At 33.0% G+C, this 24,209-nt stretch overlaps 3 protein-coding genes across 17 annotated transcripts; 1 reads left to right on the plus strand and 2 right to left on the minus strand.

Moving 5' to 3' along the window:
• Nucleotides 1-741: 741 nt before the first annotated feature.
• Nucleotides 742-4,703, minus strand: LOC112789720 (uncharacterized). Its single transcript, XM_025831756.3, has 7 exons — nt 4,416-4,703; nt 3,314-3,427; nt 2,457-2,570; nt 2,237-2,365; nt 1,584-1,682; nt 1,261-1,383; nt 742-1,143 (listed from the first exon to the last, which is right to left on the minus strand). Exons 1-7 carry the CDS (start codon nt 4,701-4,703, stop codon nt 877-879), a joined length of 1,134 nt encoding a protein of 377 aa, XP_025687541.2. The 3' UTR covers nt 742-876.
• LOC112789719 (pentatricopeptide repeat-containing protein At4g16835, mitochondrial) lies at nt 3,933-9,886 on the minus strand. Of its 3 annotated transcripts, none has more exons than XM_029296344.2 (5): nt 9,460-9,886; nt 7,501-7,825; nt 4,548-6,818; nt 4,416-4,479; nt 3,933-4,316 (listed from the first exon to the last, which is right to left on the minus strand). In XM_029296344.2, exon 3 carries the CDS (start codon nt 6,747-6,749, stop codon nt 4,821-4,823), a length of 1,929 nt encoding a protein of 642 aa, XP_029152177.1. In that variant the 5' UTR covers nt 6,750-6,818; nt 7,501-7,825; nt 9,460-9,886; the 3' UTR covers nt 3,933-4,316; nt 4,416-4,479; nt 4,548-4,820. The 3 variants fall into 3 exon arrangements, with proteins under 3 accessions (XP_029152177.1, XP_025687534.1, XP_072088596.1); XM_025831749.3 differs by having other exon boundaries at nt 7,501-7,807; nt 9,460-9,884; XM_072232495.1 differs by having other exon boundaries at nt 4,416-6,818; nt 7,501-7,807; nt 9,460-9,875.
• A 5,479-nt stretch (nt 9,887-15,365) lies between these two features.
• Nucleotides 15,366-18,290, plus strand: LOC112789721 (beta-galactosidase). 13 transcript variants are annotated; one of them, XM_072232499.1, is made up of 6 exons: nt 15,366-15,844; nt 16,010-16,127; nt 16,559-16,705; nt 17,467-17,645; nt 17,792-17,922; nt 18,014-18,290. In XM_072232499.1, exons 2-4 carry the CDS (start codon nt 16,037-16,039, stop codon nt 17,535-17,537), a joined length of 309 nt encoding a protein of 102 aa, XP_072088600.1. In that variant the 5' UTR covers nt 15,366-15,844; nt 16,010-16,036; the 3' UTR covers nt 17,538-17,645; nt 17,792-17,922; nt 18,014-18,290. The 13 variants fall into 13 exon arrangements, 7 of the variants coding, with proteins under 7 accessions (XP_072088600.1, XP_072088598.1, XP_072088599.1 ...); XM_072232497.1 differs by having other exon boundaries at nt 18,017-18,290; XM_072232498.1 differs by having other exon boundaries at nt 16,025-16,127.
• The last annotated feature ends 5,919 nt before the right edge of the window (nt 18,291-24,209 follow it).

A 24,209-nucleotide genomic window follows, 5' to 3' on the forward strand; every position in this document is an offset into this window, starting at 1 on the left:
TATCTACATGGAAGTGAACAATTTTGTTCACCAAGGGTTTGAAAAAAAATAGATTTTGCAGGAGAATATGCTGTGCCCTAGTAGAGCTTCATCGTCGTCGTCGCTTCATTCCCAATTCGAAAAAGACGACCAGAGCACGCCCAAGCGGTCACAATGAATATGTAACAAAAAAATCTTGGATAGATTAGCGAGTAGAGAATCATACCAGGCGTTTCGTTGTCGACAACGAAGGCGCCACTCTCTCACAACTAGAAAATGGATAAATACAGACAGATTTACAGACAGATTTAGTCTTTATTACAAACGGATTTTTGATTACCGATAAAATTACCGACGGATTTTGTCCCTCTGTAAAAGCCCCGTCGGAAATTATTTACCGACGGATTTTTTTCCGTCAAAAAATTACCGACGGATTTTTACTAGTTACCGACAGATTTTCCCTCTGTGAATTCTCCCTCCATTTCCTGAAGGCGACAAACTTTCAGACGGATTTTCCGTCTGTAATTACAGGCGGATTTTCAAACGAATTTTCCGTCTGTAATTACAGACGAATTTTCCGACAGATTTTCCATTTGTAATTTAAACTTTGGAAAATCATGATTACAGACAAAAAATCCGTCTGTAAAGTAAAATAGAATTTTTTTTTACTTTTTCTAATTACAAAATAAACTTGTTTTCATACAAAATAAATATAAATTTAATACAAATTTTTATCTAATTTATATTCGAATATTTATAATATTTCAAAAAATAAATAAATTCATCGTATTAAAAATAAACAATATTTACAATCGTACATTACAACCTTGGTTGCGGCCCTTTCCCGGACCCTGCGTTAAACGCGGGACGCTTGTGCACCGGGTTGCCCTTTTTTTTTTATTCAATATGAATTGAAGATACAGCTGAAGTGACTTCATTTGTTCTAGGGTCAGCACGTTTTAAAAAAACGCCATAAGGATCTTCTTTAACTAGAAGGGCAAGAACATTGAGTGAGCTCCATATTTTTGTCACATTGCTGCTTGAATCTCCCAAAGTAACAGCAAAGACAGCATCAAATCCTCCTGCTCCTGGAACTCCAGCCAACAACACTCCTTCCAAGTTCAGTGTAGCATCTAAAGGTTTTGTTTGTGATTCTGGTTCAATCTGCATGAATTGCAAGGAAAGAGTAGTGATATTCTACCGGCAGATATAATTTATAATCAACATCATTCAAACAGAAGAAGCCTAATAATAAGTGCCAAATCAATGAAAAGAACTTACAGGAACACCTGCAGCCTCACCCATTAGGCGCATATGATATCTAATCCCAAGCATAGCTTCTTTTGCACCTAGCAATGCTTTAATAACTGCTTCCTTGTTGGGTTCAGAAGCTTGCTCTATCCACTGCGAGAATTGCATTTTCAACATCAACATAAGAAGAAAAGCAAGAACATGAGAGCCTGAAGTGTAGTCTCAAGAACATGATATCACATATGTGCATTAGAAATTCAGTCACACCACTTGAAACTGAAAACAAGAAAAATAGGATAAACTTTTATTTAGAAACCCAAGAAATATACAAGGGGTAAAGTGTAACAACATACACGATCAAAATCTGGATTCTTTATCCACAAGGGTATCTCTGGAAGCATTTGTTGCAGAGTTTTGGCATCTTGCTCGGCCAAAGGACGAATTATGGGATCCTGAAATTAAGAATGTCATAGTCTGAAACTGTTAATTAACTAAGCAAAAGTATAAGGTAATGAATAGCATCTTCTAAAGTCTATAGTTAAATCATAACAAAACTTTGAAGCTACCCTCTTTCCCCACTATGGTATTTCAGCTGAAAGTATGTGTTCGCAAAATTCAGTAGTGATTAAAGCTGATATAGTAAAAGTAAAATTATATTAAATTCAACAAATAAGTCATGATTACCGGAAGAAAAGGCAGACCAAATACTGCATTTTCCTTGGATCAGAACCTTAATTATGACACATCTTATATGAAAACTAAGTATTGCTTTTCGGCATCTTACTTTAGACAAAAGCAATCTTCATGAATAAAAATTATCATAGAAAAAATCTAGTGTTAAGCTCCTACTATATAGCATATACACCTAGCAAGGAGGTACCTTTTAGTTTCATGCAAAAGTCTTCTAATGGCAAATTTAATTGGCATAGTGGATCCAAAAATTAAAAGGAATAATAAAACAAAATAAAATAAGAACAGTTGAATTAGTTTAGAGGAAGAAACTAACCTTGACATGTGTTGGCTGAAAGTATATAAACACGTAGTATCCAATGACAACACCAATTGAAGTTCCAATTCCAAAGCCAATACACGTACCTATGGTACTAAATACACCCATCTTAGCTGAAAGTTTTGTCTGTTCAATGTGTAAAAAAGAGAGTGAAGCTAACTAAAACTTGCACAATAACAGACTTTGAGTAGTTAAGTAGAGACCTGAACTCACTCACTTTGTGTGCCTGAAAAAGACAAGAACCTATCTTTAATTTGTATATCTTATCAGAAAAACGTTCCCTTGAAAACCAGTGGCCAGTAAGATCAACCATCATTTGATCCACACAAAACTGTTTGATAACGAAATTTGCAAAGGCATTAGAAATTCAGTCACACAAGTTGAGATAGTCAAATTTTGTTGTCTTTCCTTCTCACAGAAACATAGATCCAAAACATCTGAAGTGCTTCTCTCTCTATCCTTCACTCTCTCTCTCTCTCCCCTTAAATTTAAACAGAGATAAAAAGGAGAACGTGCCTGAAAAAAAAATATAAACTTTTTGTCCACCAAGATAAGAATAAAATAAAGAGAGAAAGAGCATCTAATCTAATCTAACTGAATGAGATCCACTCCACTAATTTAACAAAATAATCGAATTTCAAATACTTCACTAATTTTCACTAAACTGAATGAGATCCACTTCTTTGAAGAACGAATGAATTCACGTGATTACAAGCATGAAAGCTAATTCCATGAACCCGTTTACTTGTGCAAAGACCGCAACAAAGTAAAGCTAATTATCATTACCGAATAAAATATTAATTATTAATTAGTAATGTAACAAAAATTGAATAAATAACTAAAAGAGACGAGTAATTAGGTAGAGAGATGCTCAAATTAAATAGAATGCACTTTAAAATTGACTCTAGAGATAAAAAAATAAGTTAGTTATTTCATTTTTCTTTTTTCCTTTTTACAAAAAAGAAAAATAAAAATAAAGAGCCCGAAGCATATTTCTTTCCAATGTATTCAGATAGTTTAACCTGAAAAGGCATAAATAATACATTAATAATGAGAGAAAGAAAAGGACTTTACTGGCTGACATTCTGGTAATATTTGCTTAGGCTGGCAGAAATATACCTTGATAAATTCCTGATCAAAAACAGCCTCTGCTTCAAAATCTGGTGCTGTATTCCCACCTAAGGTCAACTTCAATTTTTATTCCTATTATTATTATCATTATTGTTTGAATTTTTGAAAAACGTAATTCAAATACTTGTGTTTTCTTGGAACAGAGTGATGATTCAATTGCGGTTCCTACAGCAGGTTCTTACAATCCCTTGGATGAGCCAAGCCCCTTGGGTTTGCGTCTCAGGAAGAGTCCTTCCCTTTTGGATTTGATTCAGATGAAGCTCTCACAGCAACAAGATGATAATAATAATAGGAATAAAAATTGAAGTTGACCTTAGGTGGAGAATCGAATTTGGGACGCTTGTGAAGAGAAGGAAGGTCATGATCTTCATTGGATTCAAGCTTCACCTTTTTCAGGCACTGGTGGTCGGATCTCATTAACAGTAAAAATCCACAACAAATAAGAGAAAAAGCAGAAAAAGCTAGCAACTTTCAAACAATCTAAGCTACCTTGAAACAACACATTTTCTCAAAAGCAACTAAAGACAAGAATCAAAGCAGAACAAGTAGTACTCATCAATTATATTGGTCATCTAATATAAGAAAGTTTATTGGTCATGAAGTAGTACATACAAGTAGTACTCATCAATTATATTAGGCACAAAACAGTGGTTTAATAATAACTAACAACTTCATGCAAGGAAAAATACTACCAATCACAAATGCAAAACATGAGAAAACTTACACCCAATTTCATAAGCAATCCAAGAGGAAAAGTACCTAAATCTTGTGAATTGGGAAAAGGAAACACAGAAAACAAGTTCCGCTCTTTTCCATCTCTCTCAGGAAATTCATCAAACACATGGCAATCACCTAAAAATCAGAAGACTAGCAAGAATGGAGGATATCCTGGTAACCACCAAGAAGACTAGCAAGCAGACAAGTGACCACACGAGAAGTCAATCACCTAAAAATCAGAACCAATCGTGAATCAGAAGCTAAAACCCCAAAATTGGAACCCAAAACCCCCCAAATTTCACATAACCAATTGAAAATCGAAACATACCTTCTCTGACTCAATTAGCCATTGTAGTTCATCATCACCATCATAGCCATACACATCTTCAACACTGGAAAGAGAGAGCGAGTGAGAACAAGTGAGAAAGAGAGGATAGAGACTGAGACAAAGAATGATGACCTGGTGAGCGCACGAGACGATGGTGAGTGGCCACGATGAGAGTAGACGAAGGTGAGGAAGAAGATGAAGTGGGGTGAAAACGAAAGAGAACAAGGAAGAAGTGGCGTGAGAATGAAGGAGAACAAAGGCAGTTTGGCGTGAAAACGAGAAATTCATTAAGGTGAAACTTTTTGTTCTTGGCATGTATAATGAAGTTCATTGAACTAACTGGTTTAAATAGACATGTCCTTTGACTGAATTCAATTGCATTGTTTTGGTTGCATAATGGCAAGATTACCAGTAATCACTGCAGGAGCAGGACCCGTCCTTGAAATGATGAAACCTAGTGGTATCCCTAACAATGATTTCTCTTCCTTCTATAGCTGATATGTACTTTATTGCAGTGTGGCAATCTCCACAAACTCTCAAGTTCTTGAATACCCTGATTGGAACACCTAATGGTACCTTTAGATGTCCAAATGCAATTGCCAATTTCTCACTGTGCCATAGAAGTAGCTGTTCTTTCAGCTCCTCTTCCACATCATGCAATGCAAACTCAAGATCCGGAATATAGCCAGCCATCTTCATTTTCTTCTCCAATTCATTTAGTTTTTTATGTATAGAAACCAATTCTGGGTGCAATCGGTCGCTTGACCGAAACTCATGCACCACACTCTTTATCTCAATCCAACTATATCCAGGTGTCTTCACTACATTATTGTCTTTCATCGATCTCCGAATCCTAGCAACATGCTCCCATCTATTTTGTGCTGCATAAATATTGGCCAATTGAACATATCCAGTTGCACTACTAGGATCAAGCGCAAGCAGATTCTTGGCAGCAAACTCAGCCAGATCTAGGTTCTTATGGATCCTACAGGCTCCCAAAAGCGTTCCAAAGATGGCAGGATGTGGCTTAAACGGCATACTTTTTATCAAGTCTTTTGCCTCAGATAACCTTCCACGTCGACCGAGAAGGTCAACCATGCAAGCATAGTGTTCTGGCCTAGCTTCAATTCCATAATCCCTTATCATAGCATCAAAATATTGGACCCCAAGATCTACAAATCCTGCATGGTTACAAGCTAAAAATACTGCTACAAAAGTAATCCAATCTGGCTTCATGCCATCATTTTTCATTGCATCAAATAACTCCAGAGCTTTTTCACCAGCTCCATGTTGTGCATAACCAGAAATCATTGCATTCCATGATAGAAGGTCTTTCCGTTGGATCTGCACAAACAATTTCGATGCGTCCTTCAGCTCCCCACATTTGGAATACATGCTAACCAATGAAGTTCCGGCTGTGGTGTCACTACTCAATGGAGATTTACAAACTAACTGATGAACTTGTCTACCAAGTTGCAATGCTGATAGGTTACTACAACCCAACAACACACTAGTCAAGCTCACAGCATTAGGCTTGGCCCCAGTCTCTAACATTGTCTTCAAAAGCTTCAACCCATCTTCTGCCCTGCTATTATCAACATACCCAGCTATCATAGCATTCCATGTCACCAAAGTCTTCTGAGACATTTCTTGGAACAATTTCTCGGCAGACTCAACTCTGCCAAATTTCATGTACCCAGTGATCATGGCAGTCCAGGTAATCACACTCTTCACAGTTGCAGCATAAAAGCATTCCACTGCAGAATCCAAGTCTCCACAAGCCACATACCCCGACACCATCGCACTCCATGAGACAGTATTTTTCTCTGGCATTGCCAAGAACATCATGCGCGCCTCGCCCATCAATCCAATCTGAGCATAACCTGAGATCATCGTGTTCCAAGACGCCGTATCCTTCACAGGCATTACATCAAAGTAAGCACGGGCTCTGTGGATGCCAAAATTGTTCAAATAACAAGCCAGCATGATATTATAAGACACACTATTCGGTTCAGGAATTTTATCAAAAACTTGGCGTACAACTTCAAAATTCCCAAGATTCTTGGCGTAGCCAGCAAGGATAGAGTTCCAAGTAACGGTGCTCTTCACTGTCATTTTATCAAACACTTGGAGAGCAGAATCCATGTCACCCAATCGAAGGTAATTGGCGATGAGCTTGTTGGAGGCAACGACATTGTTGAACATGCTCTGGTTGAACTGTGATGGGAGTGGGGTTACTAACATGGTGGAGCCACAACCAAGGCCGGAGGAGGAGGACACGTGGCGTTTACTCAGCGTTAAAACAAAGTTCCTAACAAGCCCTGAATAATACATGAATCGATGGCTTTGTCCTTAGGGGGCCTTGATTCTTAGTTGTTTCTTTGTGTTCAAGAGCTTATGCAGCTGTAGTGGCGGGAAGATAAACTGGTGTGAGTGCTTAGTTATTTGTTTGGTTATTTTAAAAGACTTCAACTAGGAGCTAATTTTCTTTTAGCCAATAGTTATTTTTTTTTTTAAATTTTAAAGAGAAAATATAAGAAGCCAACTTTTAGCCAACATTAGTGGGCTTTTTCTTTAGTTCTAAAATTTCTCATTCTTTTTGGAGGATTTATAATTTAGAATTTAGAGTTAAAGTTTTATGATTCAGGATCTAAAGTTTGAGTTAAAAAAAATAATTTTCAAAAAAGTTGATGTTAGTTAAAAAAAATTGTTTCCCTAACATTTATCAATTTAAATTCTAAATTTTAAACCTTAAATCCAAAATCTTAAATTCTATATCCCAAATTCTAATGTTAGTTATTTTCATTCTCTATATTTTCATTCGAACCAATATTCACACCACAAAAACAACCATTCAGTCCTAAAAGTTCATTTAATCCCTTTTCATCTTGCATCCAATTCACAAAACACATACACGGAACAATACCATCAAACATTCCGCCATAAGTCAAACCACATACTAAACTAATCAAAGTATCAAACACCCAAACCATAAACATTTTCAAACTCATTCACTCACTCTAAAATCTACCACATAAATAGTATTGTAATTTTCTTTTTCTGAAAGAGAACTAAAAAGAAATACCTCTGCTACGCCGCCGGTCCTCTCTTCCATCTCTGAGGATGAATCCTACCGGTGATCTTTCCGGCGTCGCCATCTTGTTGCCGAGCTGCTACGTCTTCACTGACAGCAGCAACACTATCACCGCCGAGCCTCTCTTTTCCTCTCTGTTCTCTAGACTGGCGTGGCCTCTTCTTCGTCTTTTCTCTCTTCGCGATCTCTCTCCTTCGCCGGTGGGGGCTCACTTCTTCACCTGTAGCTTTTTCTTCTCTCTTCCCTCTGTTTTCAAAGCCACTCCCCCTCCGTTCTGAGTTCTGACTCCCACGGCCCCCTGTTATTGTGTATTACACTATTATGTTGTAAAATAGATAAGAAAGAGGTAATAAAATAAAGTATAAATAAAAGACACTATTATTAGTATTTATCAATATTATTATACTATTATAATATATTAATATTATATTAGTAGTATGTGAAGAGAAAAAAATAAAAGTGTTTTATTGTAGTGAAAAAGAGAGAGGGAAAGTATTTTCTTTTGTTATTGCCAAGGTTCAGAGAACCGGACCGGTCATCAAACCGCTCTAATCACTGGTTTACTGGTTTATTGGTCTAACCGGTCCAACCGGTGGTTCAACCGGATAAATCGTTTTAGAATAGAATAATAAATAAATTATAAGGTGCTTTATACAGGTAAGCTTATTAGAAATATGCAAAACTCTAAAAACATGAGAAAGTACCAGTTGAAAGCTTCTAATTACAATTGTTACCAAATATATATGTCATTTATGTAAGGTTAAATTTGAATGGAAAAGCATCTTATGTGCAATACATCATAGAGGTCACATTCAATAATTTTATTGACTTGAAGCTCATTAAAAAAACAAATAAAATTAAAACTCCTTGATTCTTTGGCAACCAAATGATTGAAAAGATAAGTGAATATAGACCAAATGTGCAGGGGTTGAGCACTAACATTTCAGAAATTAGCAATACTCAACATCTAAAACAGAGAGAACAATTGTACAAAAATAGATATTAACAGTTTATAATTTGTGGGAATTAACTTAATATTCTATAGTTTCTTTCTTCTTCTTTTAGTTTCTTTTTTTCAATGGAGAGTGGAAACAAGATTTAACAATAAAAATTCAATAATAAAAATTCCATCATTCATTTTAATCAGTTCAAAACAAGATACAATTTAGCTAAATTTAACTAAAAAATTTAATAAATAAATTCAGTTCAATACAACAGAGAAGACTTAATCATTCAGACAAAAGCTCATGCTTTAGTATCGTTTTAACATAAATTAACAAAGAATTATCAAAGTTTAAGCATAATTTTTTTTCAATACAGCATAAAAAAACAATCAAATAGAGTACAGCCAACAGTAGCAGTAGAGTTAATCATTCAACAATAGCATTAACCATGTTCTTAACCTAACACAATGAAAATTATAAGCATGTTCTTAACCACAACACAAGACCATATCTGCCTACAGCATTCATCCATTCAACACAACACAATTTTACCTGGTGCCTACAACATTCAGCCATTCAACACAACACAATTCTGCCTACAATCAGATAACCCCAATCATAAACATCATTACCAAATTAAATAAAAAATCAACCAAAAATCACCTTGCAAATCAAAAACTCAATCTCTTGAACTCAATAATTACATCAGTTATCCAACTAAATAATTGCATCACAGTTATCATAAACTGATTTCAAAGCCTAGAAGCAGTAAGCAAAACCAATCAACAAAGCACTGACTGAGTATTCTGTTCTGATTCTGTGACTGGGAAGCAACAAATTCAAGTTACAGCAACAAATTCAACAAATCCAAGTAAAGTCCCGATTTACAGCAACATTTAGATTAGCAACAAGGCAAATTTGATTAGCAATTCAGCAACATGCAAAATTACAGGGAGAAGGGAAATCTGAAAAGAGAGAACAGGGAAGCGATGGTGCAGGGACTCACGAACGATCGACGGCGAGTCGGCGACCACCCCACGAGTTGCTTCTGCCGCCGGCAACGAGACAGACGAACCACGAGATGCCAGTGACTGAGACGAGACTCGAGTGAGGCTGGGAGGCAGAATCGAGCAGAGACAACCACGGACGACGAGCAGCAACCAACACGCACAGCTCGAGCACTCACTGGCGGAGGGAGGCGCAAGCAGCCGAGCACAGAGGAGAACGGCGAGATGCGAGCACCCGACGTGGAGGATCCGGCGAGAGGCCCGAGAGCACGAAGACGGAAGTTCTTGAGTGCGATGGACGGCGGCAGCAGTCTCTCACTCCGACAGACGGCGACAACTATTGGTGGAGGCTAGGGTTTGCTTTCTTTGGTGGAGGCTAGGGTTTGATGAAGGAAGGAGTTGGAGAAGGGGGAATGGGGATAACACGCAACTTTTTCCCTTTCAAGGAAGGAAACGAGGTTGTTTTCTGTGAACCGGCCGGGTTTCGGTCCGGTCCGACCTGCCGATAACTAGCCGGTTCAGCAGTTCTTGAGCGGTTTTTAATTTTGCGATTTTACACGCTGGATCGGACTGTTTTCTTTGTCGGTTTTTGGTTGAATTGGTTCGACCGGTCGGTTCGGTCTGATTTTCAGAACATTGGTTATTGCTGTTGTACTCTCTTTTTTATCAGGTCATGCCTATTTATAGGGGTACAAATGCATTGCTATTAATTTCATTTTGTTTTGGAAAACAATTTCTTCAATATAGGAAAGGTTAGCCGCCCAAACTCATAAATGGGCATTCAATTTGTTTTTATCATAACACTTCCCCTTGGATGCCCATTTAGGATAATACCTCATTAAAACCTTACTAAAGAAAAATTCAGGGAAAAAAAAAACGTTAGTGAAGAAAAAAGAGTATAATATAATATTCTGAAAATCAGACCGAACCGAACCGGTCGGTTCAATCCGGTTAACCGGAAACTGGTCACCTAGTCGGTCCGGTCCACCTGCAAAACTGCACTGCAAAAAACCGGCAAAAAAACCGATTGAACCGGTGGTTAACCGGTGAACCAGGCAAACCGGCCCGGTTTTTATAGGTGCCGGTTTTTTCCCTGCTAGAAAAACGGCGTCGTTTGTTTAAAAAAAAAAAGGGGGATGAAGAACGCGTGACTTGCAGGCTGCCACTCCCAAAATTGAAAATCCAAAATCCATAATCTCTATTCTCCAAAATCTTCGAAGAAGTGAAGACTGAAGAGTGAAGAACCCTCCACTGCCACTCCCAACCATCAGCTCCACTCCCAATCTATTCTCCACTCTCCAAAATTGAAGCAGCTTCTGCATACAACGGATCAGAGGACGCCGTGAAGAACACCCGACGTTCGGCCACCTTCGCGCACCGTCGCCGACGTTCGCGCACCGTCGCCCACGCTCGCGCACCGTCGCGCACCTGGGTTTTTGGGTTTCTCCATTTCTGGCTTCTGGGTTTCTCCGTTTCTGCCTTCTGGGTTTCTGGGTTTCTGGGTTTATGGCTTCTGGGTTTGTGGCTTCTGTTCATGCTGTGTTGTTTTCTGGCTTTTCTTCGTTCTTCTCTTGAGGTAAGATCTGGGCTTCTGGCGTCTGTTCAGTGTATAGTGTATACTGTTTCAATTTTTTTTTCTAGCTTCTGTTCTTCTATTTTTTTTATATGATTAATCAAATGTGGAATGAATTTGTTGTATACTTGTATGTTGGATTTGAGAATAAAATTGATGCATGTTGAAATTGAAAATTATGTTCTGCTCTGTTCTTCAATTTTTATTTTTTTAATCTTTTCAAGTCTGCTCTGTTTAGTTTTTTTATCCTGTCAATTCTGCTCTATTGAATGCATATAAAATTATAAATTGTATGAACTATGAACTATGAATTGATATATTGAAGTATTGTTTGTTGAATATTGTTTCTTTTGGTCGCAAAATATTGTGTTTGTCATTTATGTGCGTTTTAATTTCTTTAGTTACAAACTTTGATATTTGAAGTTGTTTATGACCTTTTAATGATAAATTATGTATTGTTTATTTTGTGAAATTGTTAAATTTTGAATCTTATTAGTTTAGAAATTATTGCATTTAACTTTTTAAAATTATGTATTAAATTTTTTATAATTTTACTCTATATTTAATTAAACCGGTTCAACCACGGTTTAACCTCGGTTGAAGTATTAAATCATTAAACCAGTTACTTAACTGATTCAATGACCGGTCCGGTTCTCGCAACCTTGGTGATGACATAATCAGCTCCTCAGAAATAAATGTTTTTAAGACTTTAAGTGGACCTTGTAAATTTACAAGACTTGGCTTTGTCGTTTAAGCTGTTTTCATAAAATAACATTTCCCTAAACTTGTTTTGCAAATTCATTGAACTTAAGATGTTAATTTTTTGTAATAACATTCTTGATGTTCAACTTTGAAAAAGTATTTTCCAAATTTTTTATGCTAAAGTTTGGAAAAGTATTTACTAAATATTTAAATCTATCAATAGTTCATTAGGCTCTATTATTAGACACTCAACTAATTGAATTTAACGACCTAAAAGCTTTAAAAGAACGCATTAAGTTTCTCAATGAGAATTCGTTCTATTTCTAAAATCAACCATGCATGATATATTTGGTTAAAAGACTAAAGTACTTCACACACTATAAACCAGTTTTACATCAATTTAAAAAAAAAAAACTACATACTAGTTTGAATTATGGGATCAATAAATCTGAAAAATAAAAAAAGCTAGAATAAATTTCCAAAATAAATAAATATCTTTATTGAAGCACAACCTTGATAAACTCTAGTCTTTTGTTTTCCCGTACTTTCTGCTTCATTCAATTTGAACGTTTGAGCTTTCACTATATTAGGGTAAAGGATTATTTTAATTGTTAATCGTTTAATTAAATTTTAATTTTGTCTATAATATTTAAAATATTCTATTTTTATTCTATTTAAAATTAAAATATTTTATTTAAAAAAAATTATTTTATCCCTATTATTATCGTTTTAATTTTCTTATTCTTTTATCACTTTCCTTCACAAATCACTAAAATTAAACCACTTCTATAATCACTACAATTATGATTTTTGTTGCACGTTAGAAGAAAATTATAATAAAAAATATATATTTAAAAAAATATTTTGACTAAAAAAATAAAATAAGAAGATAGAGTTTATTAGTAGTTTATTAGTATACTAATATAGAAGATAGTGTTATTGTAGAAAATATGAACGCACTTCAAAGAAAGAAGGAAAAAAAACACTTGGGGAATAGTCAAGTGGGTGGTGGTTGGGTAACCACCTCGTACCTGAGAGGAAGAGAGCTTCTGCCTTCTAGTTTTCGCAGGTAGACCCCAGAAATAAATTAAAATGAATATTATTTTGGAAGAATGTTAGGGTCAGTAATTTTAGTGTTTTGTAATAATTAATTGGCTATCAATAATATTTTTAATGGTGTGAGATTACATCTAATAGTGAGAGATTACTCACTTTTATTTTAATGGTTAAGTGCTGGCAAAAAAATACAAAAATTGCTGGCCCTAGACTTTTCCATTATTTTGCAATTGTTTACTTAGCTTCCTCTTTCCGACTCATTCCTAAATAAATTAGTTTCTTATTTTTCGTTAATCAAACAAATTTTAATTTTTGTTTATTATATTTTATATTAATAATTTAAATTTAGAGTTTAAGATTTAGAATTAGAATTTAATTTAAAATTTAAAACATAATTAAAGTTTAAAATTAATCATTTATACTTTAAATTTAAATTTTAGAATTCAAGAAACATTATACTTCTTACTTTTTCGAGAGCATATTATTAGTATTCACCACTTTTGCAATTAGTTTTGTAGCGTTGCCATTTTGGTTTTTGAGATGACATAACTACCTTTTTGATATTAGCTAGACTATATTATATAAAAATAAATGGAGAATCACAAAATAAAAATAAAATATTAACCGTTAATATTTTTCTAGAACAAATATGAAATAATTAGTGTGAATTCAAATATAAGAAAAAAAAACGTTAATTATCTAATATATATTATTATTATTATTATTATTATTATTTTCTTACGGTATCTCGCAACTCAAGTTGGTTTAATATTTTTTATTTTTAATAAATCGTTGGATGAAAAAACAGTTTTAATTTTTATCTCAACAACTTATTAAAAATTAATGATGGACAATTTGGATTTTCATTAAAAAGTGGACTAGAGGTTTAATTTGAATCTCTAAACATTTAATTACTTAAGGGTATAATAATTACTCCTCTGATGAGTCTCAAATATTATTGTAGATGGTCCATGATTGCGTCTCACTTACATGGAAGATCAGACAACGAGATAAAGAATCGGTGGCACTCCCAACTTAAGAAGCGATTCCAACACACTTCAGCCTCCAATTCAAATAATCATAATGCCTTAATTCAATCAACGGAAGAAGAGATAGTGAATAATAATCATAATAATAATGCCACTACAAATGAATACCCTTCTAATAATCTTCACAACACTTCTCCAGCTTCTTCTCAAAGCGATACATATGACGATTTTTCTCCATTGAGTGACTTTTTCTACACACCTGCGGTGGATCTTGCTGCACCATTTGGTAATAACTCGGTTTTGGCTATTGATAATGATGATCACTATGCTAATTTCCTGGATAATATGGTACATAGTAACATAGTGCCAATTGGTGCAGATTGTGTTTGGACTCAACAGGATTATTCAAGTCCAATCTATGAGGTACAACTTTGGGGTCTATAGGAATAATTTGTAAGGGAGGAAAATGTCATTGCCTTAACGAATATATTTGGGAATTAAAATGAATGCAGACTTTTCCGTAATAATTATAAAAGGCGTGTAAAATCTTATCAGAAGTAATTAAAGTTGTCAAATGATGCTTATATTTGATAGGGTGATATGATAAGCTTACATGAGAATGAGTGAATAGTGTAAAATATATATTAAAAATAAATTAAATAATATATATTTATACATAAATATATGATAATTAATTTTGACGTATAGATATTATTTTTTATATAATAATGTGATTTTATTTGGTAAGATGTTAATGTCATTTGTTGATTTAATTGACTTTTAAAGTTTTTTTTTTTGGTAATATAACAAGACCTATATATTTAAAAATAAAAAATAAGGCCTATTTAATATACTTTTATAATTAGGACACCATTCATAAAAAGATGGCAAAATATATATTTTTTAAAGTTTTTTATTTGGTCAAATTTAAAAAATATAGATTAATAATCAAAATATAAATTATGAATAAAATTAAAGATTTTAAAAAAGAAATAATTATATTAATTATTTTAAATAATATTAATTTAAACGACACTGCTGAATTTTTTAAATTAATATAAAATATTTTTGTAAAAATCTTAATTTCACAATAAATTTTATTTAAAGAATTCAAAAATAAATAAAAAATATTTGACTAAAAATAAAATAATTAATAATAAAAATTAATAAATTAAAATATAAATCTTAAACAATAAAAAAATTATTAAAAGAATTACAAAAATTGTAAATAAAAACTCAAATCTTAAAAAATGATTAAATTTGCGAAATGAGAAAAAATATCAAAATATAATAATGAGATGTAAGTAGAAAAATAATATTATAAAATTTATAAAAAATAATAAAAATAAAATAATCTTCTAATAAAATTTTTGTTTAAAATATAAATTTTAAACACACTACTAAAAAAATTAATTTTAGCGACAAATTTTTAGTAGGTATAATACAATGGTCACAATTAATTGTATTTAAATTATATTTTAGTGGCAATTATATATTTACCATTATTATTATATTTTATAATGGCAATTATTATTATTGCCACCAAATTGTTACTATATTTTTATTCCAGTTCTAATTTTTCTCTATCAACAACGGCAATTATCATTATTGTCGCTAAATTTTTTATTTTATTTTAATTTTATTTTTATCATCTTCTTCCATCAACTGCCAAACATAGTAAGAAACTCTCCCACCCTAAATCAGAAGCTCACAACGGCACAAACTCAAGCATTCCCTCCATCGCCGATCACCGCCGCAGACCTTCCCATTGCCGACTTCCGTCCATCATTCAAACTGGATGGTTGTTCCTATTTTCTTCCTCTGCCTCAGATCCGCGTTGCTGTCTTTGTTTCTTCGTTCGTCTCAGATCTATGTCGCTACGACAGAACTAGCATCACTTTTATCTTCAAAAGCATCGTCAATGGCGGAAAGGAAGTTCGGCGCAGAGGTTGAGGAGCTTCTTAACTGGATGCTCACTGCAAAATTCCAAGCTTGAGCTCTTGTTCTCCAAGCTCCTCCTTCTCTGCATCTCCTCCAATTCTGGCGCTGCATGTTCGCGGAAAGGTTCAGCAGTTTCTCTTCTCCTCTCTCTCTCTCTCTCAATTTTATTTGTCAGCAATTTTGAGTGTTTTAACTTTCAAATTTGAAGATGCTACTGCTAATCTATTGGATCTGTTTAACTGATTACATTTTACTTTTTGCAACCCTAATTTTGATGTTACGCCATAGCTATTGTGAGTGCAGGATTTTGATGAAATGGATAAGCGCTTGAAGGATATAGAAGATAAAACTACTGCTTTTAAAGAGATGCAAGCCAAGGTCAAGAAGGAGATGGAATCTGTTCAGGGTAGCTATTTTAATTTTTATTTTGTAAATGATTTCTCGTTCTGCATTGATCATAGCTTGAGATTTATCATTTTCTGATAAAATTATCAAAAAGGAGATGAAACTTGCTAATGATAAATTTGTCATTTTCTGATGATATTGTATATAGATGTAGGTAGTAGTGTATGTTATTGAGAGATAAGCTAAGATCGATCAAGGAATCATTCACCAATAATAATGAAATCATCTTCAAGCAATAATAACTAACTTTTGTTCCCTCTTTCGCCAACTCATCATCAAGCCACTACTCAATATCATCAATTCCCTCTTGGCTTTGTCATCGACACCATCGAAAACCCTTTCCACAATCATGGTGTATATATATTCTTTAATAACCTCGCTCTTAGTAGCTATGTTTCTTTGATTCTAATATTGTCTTGTATGTACATACAGAATCGAATAGTGTGATAAATGGTGGTGGTGAGAGCAGCAATAATAATGATCAAGTTCCAAAGGTAGCGAATTTTCTTGGTGTGAGGAAGGCAGAGGAAGATTCATTGTCATCAAATCTTGTTGCCCTTACTACACACCTCTTCACCGGTAACAATAAAAATTACAAAATAAAAATGATGACAAAACTTACGTAAAATTTCATCCAATCCAATCCAATATAATGACTATTTCTGTGTTTTGCAAGACTATCAAAGTGAATGTGAGGAACTAAAAATTTTCATATATATTTTTTAAATAAAATTAGACATACCAAGCCTCTGTTACTAGTGCTGCATCATTTTTCCCTATTATTCATTAGAAGTTATGCAAAAATTTCTGCTGGTGTACTTGGTGGTTTTAACTATGTTTTCCATTTTCAACCAAATACCTTTGGTTGTAATAGTTCATGTTGAATTGGCTATGACATTATCCTTTTATAGATTTGAGATAGCATTGCATTAGCATCTTGCCATAGTTGTAAGACACACTAAAGAACTTATTCTTGGTGCGAAAATAGTTGCCATTGGCCAAAGTGGTACAATTTTCTTGCAGTTGTTATGATATAACTTATTCCTTGACTTCTGAATAAATTAATAATTCAAAGCATGATTTAGAAGTTGTTGCAGCATGAGTAATATAGAAGAAGCTTCTTTTAAGAAGAGTTGAGTGTTACTAGTAGGTGAAAGGCTTCTGAATAAATTAATAATTCAAAGTATGTACAAAATTATGGAATTTGAATTCTTAGTGGCCTTTTGTACTCAGGGACGATAATTATGCATTCTAGGAGAAAATGTGTTCACTTTTAAGAATTCAACGAAATAGTACAAAATTTTGTAATAACCAATGAACTGATATTCTCCCTGTACTAGGTTGGAGTGCAAACATCTCAGATGCAAATGATGCCCACAAGCATTCAAATGTTCTTGTGGGAGAGTTTTGATGAAGATCCTTCTTCTATGGATGACAGCTCCACAATTACTGCTTCTGGTCTCTTGGAACAAATAAATGTTACACGGGATACAAGTGATTACCTTTGGTATACAACTAGGTGAGCCTGGTTTTCTAAGTTGCTTTGGGTTACTCCTTTTAGTGATTTAATTTCTTACAACTTAGATTCATTTTGTATATTTAATTGGATTTTTTGCTTGCAATTTTTGTTGGGTTTTTCTTGTATATATTGCACTTGTAAAACAGGAAGGGATTTCGATATGAACATGATACGATCGTTGATGGTATGATCAAAGATGGCCTTTGGAATGAATGTCTATAATGACTTTGGCATGGGAGTTTGTGCAGATCAACATGTCATAACAAGAGATGAGCAGGTTGTGTAATATATTTCATGCTATGCTTATATATTTCTTTATTATATCGATTTGAGAAGGTTGTGTTAATGATATATGGTTATTATTGTAGCAGAGGCAGCTATTCTGTTGAACCAGGATTTTGTCTTTGGCACCACACCAATAAAAGACTTGGTTAGGCAAATGGAGTACACACTTTGGTATTTTGGTCTAAACATGTTGGGACAAAGTCCACTTTGTTTTCTAAATATATAATGTAGATTTACTTTTAAATTCTTTTTTTTTTGTAATATTTGTGTTGTTTAAATTTGTATTATGCTTTATTACTTTTCAAGAGAAATTTGTGTATAAATATTTTGAATTTAATGAAATATTTCATTTTGTATTAATTAATTTTAGCATATTTATATTACGTACAATAATAATAATTGTTGGTAAAAATAATTTAAAATTTTAGAAAAATAATAGGTTGTCATCTCTAAAAGAGTAAACATAATTAAAGTTTTAATATTTTAGTGGCAATAGTAATGGCAACTAAAAGTGGATAATATTACAATTTTAGAATTATTTTTAGTGGCCATATAAATTGTCGGTAAAATGGGTTTTGGCAGCAATAGTAATGGCCACTAAAATTGAATAACATTGCAATCTTAGAATACTTTTTGTGGCCATATAAATTGCCAAAAAAATAGCCACTAAAAGTTATATACTTTTTGCGGCCATTAAAAAGGTCTTTACCGGTAAATGTTATAATTGCCGCTAAAACCTTTTAGCGGCAAAGCATAAGACGGCTAATATCTAATTGCCGGTAAATATATTAGCGGCTATTTTTATTGCCGCTAAAAGCAAAATAAATGGCTGCTAAAAATGAGTTTTTGTAGTGACATCAAAATCAAATTAACTATTTCAAAAGAGTCCTGCTAGGGAGCCAATGACTTATTTATACAATGTTTACAATGGGCTATATGAGTTACAAAATGAAGATAATAAACATCTCATGTCATAAAACCACTCATCCCAAAAGTTTAAGCTGATTTTGAGGTTCACCAAAGATCGAATTCTTGTCCTTTCGGATCTAAAGCTCTAATACCATATCATGATACCACTCATCCCAGAGGCTTACACTAATGGTTATATCTCTAATACTCCCTAAATCTCCATTGTACGCATTGTACAAATATTTAATTGACTCCTCATACTTTTCCATTTCAAAAATATAACAACACTTTTTAATAAAGATAACACTTTTAATTTATGACACGATAATTTATCTAATAAACAAGATCAAACATATTATCTGAGTCTCCTTCTAATTATCTCCAGTATATTAGCATTGATGATAAAAAAAACACACACCTCCAACTCATGGGAGGATTATTTACAAATAAAAAACTAGCCAGTCAGTACATTTGTTTGCTTTATTTTATAAACTTTGTTAAAAAGATAACTCCCACCAGAGTTTGTTTCTTAGATTCTGAATTAGCTTGATAAAGGGAATTGCAATCAGCAGTGTACGTACGTAATAGGCCAGCAGAATTCAGTTTAACCCAACCTTGTGGCACTTTCCATTTCAATCCCCTCTGTGTAGCCACAACTTCAAGCAAGTAACTACAAAACAATCTAGCCAATTATGGTTCGAGAATTTTCTAATGTTATTCTGAAAGTTAAAACACCTACCCACATTCCGAAAGGAATCGAGAAAAGAACAGATATAGTTGTTGGATGTATAAGCTTCATCAACACTTCCACAGCTTTTGGACAGTCGTCCCTCATCATCACATGGAGGCATGATTCATCCACTCCTCTGCAGTTGCGACAATAAGGGTCGGTCCCTACAATTCTTGATTTTTGTATTGCTGTAAAGAGTCTATTGTGCATCATTTGCCACATAAAAATCTTCACTCTTCGGCCCTTTTCACTTCCACAACGTTTTCCAATTGCTATTAGTATCTCCACCATTATTAGCTAGAATAATATTGAAGGCTTCACCCTTGGATGTTATTATTATTATTACAAAAATACTATTTGTACATTAAAATTAGCCACTAAAATCAGTTATCATATATTTGTATATAAATATATATATTATTTAGTTCATTTTTAATGTGTATTTTGTATTTTAACATGTATTTTATACTAGTAGCTAATTTTAGTGTACACGTAACATTGTCGTTATTATTAGAATTAAGTACTTTTTTCGTTCCTAACATTTTGGGTCAAAATCAAACCCTTCTCCAATCTTTTTCCTTATGAGAAAGTATGAGGAGACAATAATTTTAATATACAATGTGTACAATAGAATTAAAAAAGAAAAATAAAACTAAAATTAAAAATTAGATCATTAATTAATTATTTAATTTTAAATTTTAAAATTTGAAAAATTAGGATAGTATTTTAACCCATTCACACTACATACAATTATTCCTAATTTTCCCATAACCTCCTCTAAAACTCGCCGTCATCTTCCCTGGTCCTCACATCGCGCCGCTGCACTCCGCGCCGGCCATATTGACGCCGCCGCAGCCTCCCACCGACACCGCCTCCACCTTTGCCGGTCAGCTGACGCGCTTCGCCCTTTTGCCACTGTTTTCGCGCTACTCTCCTGACAGCCATAATCGCGGATGGCAAGTCCTATCTTCCTGTCGTGCTTTTATTGTGCCAGGCTCATCTCTCTCCCACGCTGAAAGCCAATGTCGAAGTCTTTTTCAACCACCGCCATCTCTCTCTTTTCATACGGTCGTCATCTCTCTCTTTCATCGACCAACTTTCTCATCGCACTTGGATTATCAATATGTTTGTAAGTATCATATATGATTTTATTTGTTTTAATGTTCGTTGTGTTCATTTTTTGTATTTTAAATTTGTTTAAACAATACTATTTGTTCCATGTATCATTTGAATTAAAATGACTATATATATTTTTGGTAGGATTACAATGAAATCAAATTTCTTGAAATTTGCAAAGGTCCTGGCAAAAATATCGGGAAAATAGTGTCAAGATCGGTTGGAAATTGTATTCGTGAAATCACAACTGAGCATATTATAGGATAGTCATTTTAATAGGTATGTAGATAGTTATTTTAATTGTTATGTGGATTATTATTTTGATTGGATTGGATTTAGTTATATATAATTAAAATATGTTGGATGTTCAATTTATTAAGTATGCGAATTATTATTTTTATCTTTGCGTGGATGGTTATTTTCACTATGGATGAGCAACGCCGGTGGTGACATGTCGCAAGCCAAGCAACAACAGTAAAGTGGAATGATTATTGATGAAGGTAGGCCGGGGATGACAGCCGATTGTGAGAGAAATGGGTATTGGAGTAAAATATTTTGATAAATTAGGATTTGAGATGGTTATTTTTTTGGAATAATTAAGTGGGTGTTTTTATTTAGGTAATTTTTGGAATGTTTTTTTATTTTTTATATGTATTTGGGCCAAATTCAAAGCCCATTGTACACATTGTCAAGATTTCTCATTGTCTCCCTAGCGGAGTTCCTTCCTTATTAATATCATCCTCAACATTAAAATTGTTGGGGTCGTGGTCGTTATCGCCCACAAAGAAGCCTGAAGAACGTGCGGCACTTGGTCGACGGCGCTCAGGACTCCTTTCATGGTGGTTGTGGTCATTGTTGTCGGCTAGTTGACAGGCAACATCTTGCTGTGGATGGAAGTCGTCGGCACTAGTTGGGCAACAACGCAGCTGCGTAGGTATCGACGACAGCCTGAAGGTGATACAATGATAATAGATAAGAGGATGTTAATGAAGGAGAGAGAAATTAACAATAGTGGGATGGAGTTTTATATTTTTTTATTTTTATAAGGTTTAATTTTATAATTTATTTTTTGTCAGGATAAATTTATCTTTTTATTAATAAAAATATCAAATTTAACGTGAAAAGAATAATTTTAAAAAAAGTGGGAGACAATTTTAATTTTAATTCAAAACATTAAACACAAAAAAATACTTAATTTTTCAAAAAAATAAATAAATCTCTAAATTTTTATCCTAATAATATTTAAATTCTTAAAAATTAAAAAATATATTTAAGTCTTTTTAAGTCTTTTGACCTCCTTAAAACCTGGTACCTTGCTACCCACATCCCGAAAGGAATCGAGAAAAAACCAGATATAGTTGTTGGATGTATAAGCTTCATCAACACTTCCACCTGCAGTTGTGACAATAAGAGTCGATCCCTACAATTCTTGCTCTTCGTATTGCTGTAAAGAGTTTATTGTGCATAATTTGTCATATAAAAATCTTCACTCTTCGATCCTTTTCACTTCCACAACGTTTTCCAATTGCTATTAGTATCTCCACCATTATTTGCTAGAATAATATTGAAGGCGAAGCTACAGTAAATTCACCCTTGAATGTTATTATTACTATTACAAAAATATTATTTGTACATTAAAATTAACGACTAAAATCAGTCACCATATATTTGTGTATAAGTATATATATTATTTAGTTCATTTTCAATGTGTATTTTGTATGAAAAAGTATAGGTAGACAATGAAAATATTAAACAATGTAAACAATAGATATATTGGATGTTCATTTTATTAGGTGTATGGATAGTTATTTTAATATTAAAATTTAGATAGTTAATTTGAAGGTGTAATGTGTTTTTATTTGATTGGTGGTTGTTCATGTTGTTCAAGATAGTCATTATTTACCTAGCACTTCCCATTTTGTATTTCAACATGTATTTTATACTAGTGACTGATTTTAGTGTACACGTAACATCGTTATTATTAAAGTTAAGTACTTTTTTCGTTCCTAACATTTTAGGTCAAAATCAAACTCTTCTCCAACATTTTTCTTTATTAATATCATCCTCAACATTAAAAATCGTTTTAAAATTATCATTTTCACATAAAAAATTAATTACATGACAACTATCTCTCTCTCTCCTATTTTCTATTCTTTTTTCTTTTACTACAACAACTTTCTGTTCTTTTTTCTTTTACTACAACAACCATCACAAATTTAACCTAATTCTACTCAAAATCAACAACAACAAAAAGAAAGCAAATCAATGAAAGAAAAATAAAAGTTGATAACAGGAACAAAGAGAAAGTAAATCCAAACAAAAAAATTGAAATCAAAGAGAGTGTCGTTGAACGCGGCACAGAAACAACTACAGTTACTTCATTGGGGGGAGCGGATGGTAATAGGTCAAGGTCGGGAGCTTTGGTTACCCGGAATCACGACGATGCTCGAAATTGCATCTGTTGGGGTCGTGGCCGTTATCGCCCACAAAGAAGTCTGGAGAATGTGCGACACTCGTTGTCGGTTAATTGACAGGCGGCGTCTTGCTACGGATGGAAGTCGTCGATACTGGTTGGGAGGTAACAACGCAGCTGCGTAGGTATTGGCAACAACCTGAAGGTGATACAATGATAATAGATGAGAGGATGTTGATGAGGGTGAGGGAAATTGACGATGGTGGGATGGAGTTTTATATTTTTTATTTTTATAAGGTTTAATTTTATAATTTAAAGACAAAAAATACTTAAATAAAATAAATAAATCTCTAATCTTTTATCCTACAAATATTTAAATCCTTAAAAATTAAGAAATAGGATAAAACACCTCAATAAATCAAATGCACATTAATATTACTTGAATGTACTCAATTAGAAAACGTCAAAATTTCAAAGCACATTTCTATATAAATGAAATTGATTAAATTTGATTTAATGAAACACGTACTAAATCGAATTAGGTGGAAAATGTTAATTGAATGAAAATAGAATTAAGTGGATTCGAATTAAGTACATGGTTAAAATGCTAATAAATCGAATGGATTGGTTTCCATTTATATGTTTGTTTCGTCTCCCATAATTCGAATCTAATAGATTCGATTTGCGTGGACTTTGGTTATAAAATTTTTGTTTTGAAAAATAATTTATTAAATTAGTTTTTTAAAAGATAATTTTTAAATAAATTTTCAATATTTATTTTTAATAAATTAAACTAAAAATAATTTTTAATAAGCATAACTAATAATATTTATATTTAATAATAATTTTTTAATTTTAAAAATATTATAATAAATATAAATATATAAAAATTAAATAAATTTATATATTATTAATATATAAAGTTATATTAAATTTTTTAATTTTAATAAGAACAAATTAATAACTTGCAGAAATATTTCTATATGAAAGAGAAATAACTAAGGTAATCTCTTAGTACTTTTTCTAAATATTATTATTATTATTATTATTATTATTATTATTATTATTTATTTTGTCTAAAAAGGATCAACAATTCATACATAATAATCTT

The sequence above is a fragment of the Arachis hypogaea genome, chromosome 3, assembly GCF_003086295.3.
Source record: "Arachis hypogaea cultivar Tifrunner chromosome 3, arahy.Tifrunner.gnm2.J5K5, whole genome shotgun sequence".
In the NCBI taxonomy this organism is placed as follows: domain Eukaryota; kingdom Viridiplantae; phylum Streptophyta; class Magnoliopsida; order Fabales; family Fabaceae; genus Arachis; species Arachis hypogaea.

Excerpts from the sequence above, each read along its gene's own strand:
- LOC112789720 (XM_025831756.3), bottom strand. The coding sequence starts at position 4,703 with ATGAATTTCTCGTTTTCACGCCAAACTGCCTTTGTTCTCCTTCATTCT. Across the intron at positions 3,428-4,415 it reads GGCTAATTGAGTCAGAGAAG|TTGACCTTAGGTGGGAATAC; the intron begins GTATGTTTCGAT and ends TAAAAATTGAAG. Across the intron at positions 1,683-2,236 it reads TTCAGCCAACACATGTCAAG|GATCCCATAATTCGTCCTTT; the intron begins GTTAGTTTCTTC and ends TCTTAATTTCAG.
- LOC112789719 (XM_029296344.2), bottom strand. The coding sequence starts at position 6,749 with ATGTATTATTCAGGGCTTGTTAGGAACTTTGTTTTAACGCTGAGTAAA.
- LOC112789721 (XM_025831759.3), top strand. The coding sequence starts at position 16,037 with ATGGATAAGCGCTTGAAGGATATAGAAGATAAAACTACTGCTTTTAAA. Across the intron at positions 16,128-16,558 it reads GGAGATGGAATCTGTTCAGG|AATCGAATAGTGTGATAAAT; the intron begins GTAGCTATTTTA and ends ATGTACATACAG. Across the intron at positions 17,646-17,791 it reads TACCTTTGGTATACAACTAG|GAAGGGATTTCGATATGAAC; the intron begins GTGAGCCTGGTT and ends CTTGTAAAACAG.